The following is a 6,130-nucleotide window of genomic DNA, read 5'->3' as shown; positions in this document are numbered from 1 at the left end:
GGGCTCACTTACAACCTTTGTAACGCTCTCAGCCTAAGTGAGCCCCACGCACCACGCACGGCGTCCCACCCTCCATCCCCCTGCCAACCTAAAACACCCCCGGCCACCCGCGCTCCGCGCGCCCCCCTCTCTGCCTCGCCTTACTCCTGCTCCCACCGTAAACTCTCCCCATTTCGTATCTCCAACTCTCTCACTCTCGTCTCCGCGTCCCCCCGACCACCACCGGGTGGCGCACCCGGGCACACGTTATAAGTCACCTAAGTTGGCCCCGCCCCTGTCCCTCTCCCGGTGGGAGTCCTTCCGATGTCCTGTGTTGTTCCACCTTGGGACGCCCCTGTCCCTCTCCCGCCCTTATTGTGCCTCTGTGTGACTGTCGATCTCCCCGCTGTTTCATGGTCGCCTTAGAATGTAATACGCCCACACTTTGTAACGGGGACTCCTGGCCACCGGCGCCCGTACCAAAGCTCCTGGCCGGAATAGGTGGGGTACGAGCGGCAGGTCCCACTCCTCCACGACCGGCAAGGTCTTGAGTAGGGCCACCCACCACCGTGGCCACACCGGGAGAATGACAATGCAGTCGGTGCTCGTTCGCACTTTGTTCACACCTTGCCTGCCTGAGAGAACGGGGTGTTGATGTACAACAATGGCCTAGGGTTGTCCTCCCTCGGGGCCCAAGATTGCGCGAGTGCGTCTACACCCGTGCACCCTGGGTTCCATGTAAGCGAATAGAAGTTCCCCGGCACTTTGGCATTCGTGGCATCCGCGAAGGAATCCACTGTCGGTCGTCGGCCCTGCAGGCAAGGACGACCAACCACTCGCTCATACACGTCGTCGTCCAGTGTCCACTGCCCACTGTCGCTTTCCTTGCTGATCCGATCGGCCTCTTGTTGCATGGCTCCGGTGCGTGGAACCCAAGTCAGTGCTACCTCGCAGCCGGCCTCAGCACTCTCCATTAAGAGGTCCCGTACTAGGAACAGGCACTCGTTCGCGCCTCTCTGGCCTAGCAGGCAGAAGTGCGCCGCCTGGCTGTCCGTCTGGTACTGGAGTGTCCGTCCCCTAATACCCGTGTGGAGTCGTGCTCGCAGCCACCGCAGGGCCAATAATGCTGCCTTCAGCTCCCGTTCGGCGCTGCTGAACTTGCCTGCAGCCATGCGTTCCCGCTCTTCAGTGGTGAAGGGGACCCTCATTACTTCTGCGCCCAACTCGGCCTGGGGGGGCAGAAGAGCCGAGAAGGCCTGCTCGGATGCATCACCGGCCACTTGGACTTGAATCGCCGCAGTGGTGTGCCACCAGGCCAAACCGTTCCGTGTCTTCAGGACCATTAGGAAAGCTTTTGCCGCTTGTAGGATTTCGTCGGGCTGTCCCACAGCGGCATCCCACGATGTGTGCCCCTGAATGGCGCGGCTTACTAAACGACTGTGTAGGGGCGCCAAGGCGACGGCGGGGCTCATGGCCATGACCTTGCCAGCGAGCTGCGCCCCTTGTCGTGCGGTTATAGGCATCGGCTGCTGATCCATCTGGTCCACTAGGTTCTGCAGTGCCACCACCTTATCCTCGGGCACCTGGAACGCCTGTTGCCTGGCATCGACGATCAGACCCAAGAAGCGGAGCCGTTGGCTTGGTATCGTCCTGCACTTTTTGAAGCTCAATGTGAATCCCAGCGCCACCAGGATGAGCACTACCGTTCGGCACAGGAACTTGCACCGGCCTGCTCCCTCTGCCGTACCCGCGTGATCGTCGATGAGGAACGTCATCCGAACCCCCCTCTCTCACATTGGGCGGAAGACCTCTAATTTGAGGTTGGTGTACCAACCGCAGGCCGGCGAAATGCCGAATGGACAGCTGGGCCAGTAATACGTCTGCCCCTGCCACTGGAACGCCAGAAAGCGGTATGCGTCCGGATCAGTGTTCGACACCCCGTACGGGGCCCGTAAGTTTTTGGCCTTTTTTCGGTATCCCCGTCAGGGCCCGTAGGACTTTTCGGTGGCTCCCGTAAGGATTTTGGGGCGCGAAGCGCCCCGTACGGGGCCGCCCCCGGACCGGCCGAAGGCCGGTTATGGTGGCTCCCGTAAGGATTTTAAGGATTTATAAGAGGCCGTACGGGGCCCTGTAGGGGAGAGGACGGACCATATAAAGGATAAGGCCACACACTTGATTCACTACTTCGTGTGGGGATGTTGGGACCTGCTGCTGATACCGGGGCGAAGCCACTGATTGATCAGGCTGCTGAGATCTACTCGCGTAAGGGTTATACAGGCATTATTCACAAGTTGTTTTCTGACGTTGGCAAAATTAATTTGAATCCATACGGAGAGGATGATAATGAGGACGTTGCGACTGACCCAGAGATTGAAGTACTGGTACAAGCAACATACCCCGCTAGTGACGATGAGGCTTTTAGTGACAGTGACTACGAGACCGACGTAGAACGAGATACCGATGAGTCGTGCGTGGATGAGGATTTTGATGAGGAGGAGGACGAGAAAGAGGAGCAGAAGGGATGGGCGGCCGCAGCGGCCAAGGCGCTTGGCTTTCGCTGAGTGTGCCGTGTCCCCGTGTGTAATGGTTCACGGGAAAATAACGAAAATAACGATTTACAGGGCAAAAAAAAGCAAAACGTCACTTTCCACAGCGTTTCAGCCAAGGACAGTGTCCCCGTAAAGGTTTTGCGGGGTTACGGGGGCCCCGGGGTTTTCGGCCAGTACAGGAGCCTGGTACGGGGCCCCCTCCGTAAGGAAAATTTGGGAGGTACGGGGGATCCCGCAAGTTTCAGGAAGGTCAGTGTCGAACCCTGGTCCGGATGCATCGACAGCTGCCAATAACCCGACTTGTCGTCCGTGGCATACATGAAGTCGCCGGATTGGACGTAATGCATCATATCCGTCAGCCGCTCGTACTTCAACGGTTGGTAACGCAGGAACAGGTTGACATACATGGGATTCATGCACAACCGCTTCTTGACCCCGTTTTCGACCACCCGCAAGCCATTGACGACCGTCGGCGGGAGACGCTGGTCCCACAGCCGTATAGCCCCTTGCGACAGGGCCAGCTTTAGCTCGGCCGACACAAATTCGTCGTGCATAGCTGTGCTGCTGTGATTTGGAAACTGGATGGGATGTGGCTCTTTCCCTTCGAAGAAACGCTGTACCTGTTGTCCGGGGTGTACTTGTTGCACCATAGATCGTACTATCCTCAACTTTAACTACCGTTGTGGGGCTGAGTCTTGCCCAGGCGCGAACACTCCTACGAACTCTAGTCGTACTCCTTCTCTCACCCATTTCAACACCTCTCGTGCCGGCGCCCCAATTCGCCCATCACCAGACATGCGGAAGTAGGCTTCCCATAGCCCCCCGTGCTGCTGTAACCTTCTGGCTCTGAATGCGTCCGGATCTGGGCATATCGCTCACAGTTGGCTTTCGAATTCGGCATCGGGTGTATTCTCTACCGCCTGTGGGGATTGTAGGCTCTGCATCCGGTGCCATCCTTGCTGTAGCCGCTCCATCGCTTGCTGTCTGGTGTCCTCTGTTAACGGATCTAGCTGAGGGGCTGTATATCGAGGCACCTCCCTTACATGATTCACCTGCACGGCTTCCATCCTCGCCAACGGGTCCGTACTCAGGTCGACTATGTCCGCGGCCCACCATTCTACGCGTTCCTTCTCCATTCCATTTGCTCCGTCGGAGTCCTCTCGCTGGATCCCCGCCATCGGGGGTCCGCGTCCCTGCAACCAACGGTCAGCCAGGCTTGGCTCGGGTAACTCCATCCTGAGCGCCCACTCTCTCACGCCACTATTCTTGCCATCTACACCTTAATCTTAAAGAAATAGTACTAGTCCACCCTGGACCACCGAGCGTACACGTGTCCCTCGCCACCACTGCGCGTCCTATCGGACGTCTCACCCTCCCTCCAATTCGAATCGAGCTCTGTCTCAATCGCCGGGGTCTCCTCTTAAGTTCCCATTCGGTGAATGCAGTTCTCCTTCTCTGATGTCTGTCGATCCGATCACCGTACACAACTTTTCTTTCGATCCGCCCAATAAATAGCGCAACCCCTCCACCTTTTGTCCTATTGACCTACCGGGGCCCCTCTGACGGGCTGTACAAACAGTGTTATCGCGTCCGCCACTCCTTCCGGGGGCGTGTGACGCCACCGGCATTCTCGGCCTTCCGCAAGCAGTGGGCATGCCCCGGTAGTGAACCCCGCAGCTGCGTAATGGAAGCACAGCTTGTTCTCCTGTGTCACCTTGCGCAGGTCCGCGTCCGTCCTCTGGCTCCCCAGCTGTACAGCCTGTAGCCGCACCCTCAACGGGTCCCAGTTGATCTATCACTGAGTTGCCCTGGGACGGTCACCCTCCCTGGTTCTGCTGTCCTTAACAGGAGGTGGTGCCAGAGGCGGAAAACCTCTCGGGACCGGCCCTGCCGCCGTTGATGCCAAGCCTGATGGCGCCAGCGGTACCCACCCTGACGGGCCTTGGGGGCCGCGAACCCTGTTATCTGCGGCCTGGGTCCCCTGCCATGCTGTTGCATATGACGGCGCCTCTCCCTGCAGTGGATATGGCGCCGGGGAATAACCTGGCTCTCCCCAGGTGCTGAAGACAGACCGGCCCCCATACATATCCCCAGCCGGTGCTCCTTGGGGGCCTTCAGCCCACTGAGTCCCACTAGGAACTTGATACGCACCGCCGAACAACTGCGGACCCTCCCCCCCCGGAAGACTCGTTGTGTACCTTGGCCTGGTATACTGCTCTCGCGCTCCGTCTCGGCGTTTATCTACCACTATGACTTCTGTTTCCGCCAGCACTGCCTTGGCGGCGATGGTTAGTCGTACCAGGCTCACTGCGGCTGGGAACAATCCCCGGCGCAGTTCCTGTTCCGAGAATTGGGCCCCGGTGTCTGAGCATGAAAACTTACTCCGGAGCGCCGCCAGGAATACTCACCACAACGGAATTCCTTCGGCCGGGAGTTGTGGCTGAATCTTCTCGCACTCCTCAACCACCGCCGCGCCCCAACCAGGCGCACATAAGGCCTCTGCCATTCGCTGTGACCATTCCTGAACATCCGGCACCTGTGCAGCATCGCTTGCTCTCTGACACGCGGTAGTCATCAATTGGGGAACTGTACACTTTCCCCCGAAATCAGGACTCACACCCTGATAGGTTCCCGCTGCTGTTCGGAAGGCTGCTGCCAGTTGGTCTGCTATCTCCTCGATAAGGGGTGTCAGTCCACGTTGTAGCCTCGCCTCCAGTGATTCGTGTATCCATCGCAGAGATCCTGCCCTACTCGCCAGAACAAACTGTTCTAGCGCGTCCGCCAGACCGATCGCCATAAGTTCTTTGCGCCGCCCCACAAAAAGTTGACGGCCATCCTCGGAGCCCAAAAACTCTTCGATTCGTAATGCCACTATCGCTCCTGGGTCTGAGGCCACGTTGGACTCGAGCGTGCCTCTGAGTGACGTGGCCTTGTCTCCGTGTTTTGCAGCCAACGTCTTTCCCAAGGCTCGCCAATCCATTTGTTGCCCGACCGGGCCCCTGGATTCGGACCGGATGTCCCCTTCCGCTTGTCTGCCGGCAGCGGATGACCCCTCGGCTCTAGCCTGGCGTATGTCCTCCGATTCCGCCCTCCTGGCCCTAGTCGTCCGCCCGGGTTGCATATCTTCGTCACTGCCACTCGCCGATTCCCCACTGCTCGAGGAAGCCGACTGCTCCGGTAGCTCTCGGCCAATTTTCCTCCGCTCCCATGGCCGTGCCTTGCGTTTTAACAGGGTGACCTTCACTGGCCCCGGCAGTCTAGCGGCCCTCTCTGGTACTTCCGTAGCCTGCGCCTGGGCATGCCTTGGCTTTTTGGAGCGCCGTTCTCCCCTCACGGCATCCTTGCCTCTGCGGCTGTGGAAGGCAACATGATTAGGAAGGGCCGGTAGGGCGGAATCGGAGGACATACGCCAGGCTAGAGCCGAAGGGTCATCCGCTGCCGGCAGACAAGCGGAAGGGGACATCCGGTCCGAATCCAGGGGCCCGGTCGGGCGACAAATGGATTGGCGAGCCTTGGGAAAGACGTTGGCTGCAAAACACGGAGACAAGGCCACGTCACTCAGAGGCACGCTCGAGTCCAACCCGGCCTCAGACCCAGGAGCG

The 6,130-nt window shown here is 59.0% G+C and overlaps 1 protein-coding gene across 1 annotated transcript; it reads left to right on the top strand.

Annotated features, from left to right (window-relative positions):
• Positions 1-2,174: 2,174 nt before the first annotated feature.
• VOLCADRAFT_102684 (uncharacterized protein) lies at positions 2,175-2,540 on the top strand (the record flags this gene model as incomplete). The annotated part of the gene is made up of 1 exon (XM_002946018.1): positions 2,175-2,540. The coding sequence occupies one exon, from the start codon at positions 2,175-2,177 to the stop codon at positions 2,538-2,540; it is 366 nt and encodes a 121-aa protein (XP_002946064.1).
• Positions 2,541-6,130: the final 3,590 nt, after the last annotated feature.

This window comes from Volvox carteri, assembly GCF_000143455.1.
Source record: "Volvox carteri f. nagariensis unplaced genomic scaffold VOLCAscaffold_1, whole genome shotgun sequence".
Taxonomy (NCBI): Eukaryota; Viridiplantae; Chlorophyta; class Chlorophyceae; order Chlamydomonadales; family Volvocaceae; genus Volvox; species Volvox carteri.
The sequence above is the reverse complement of the archived record's forward strand: the minus strand, read 5'-3'. Positions and strand labels throughout refer to the sequence as shown.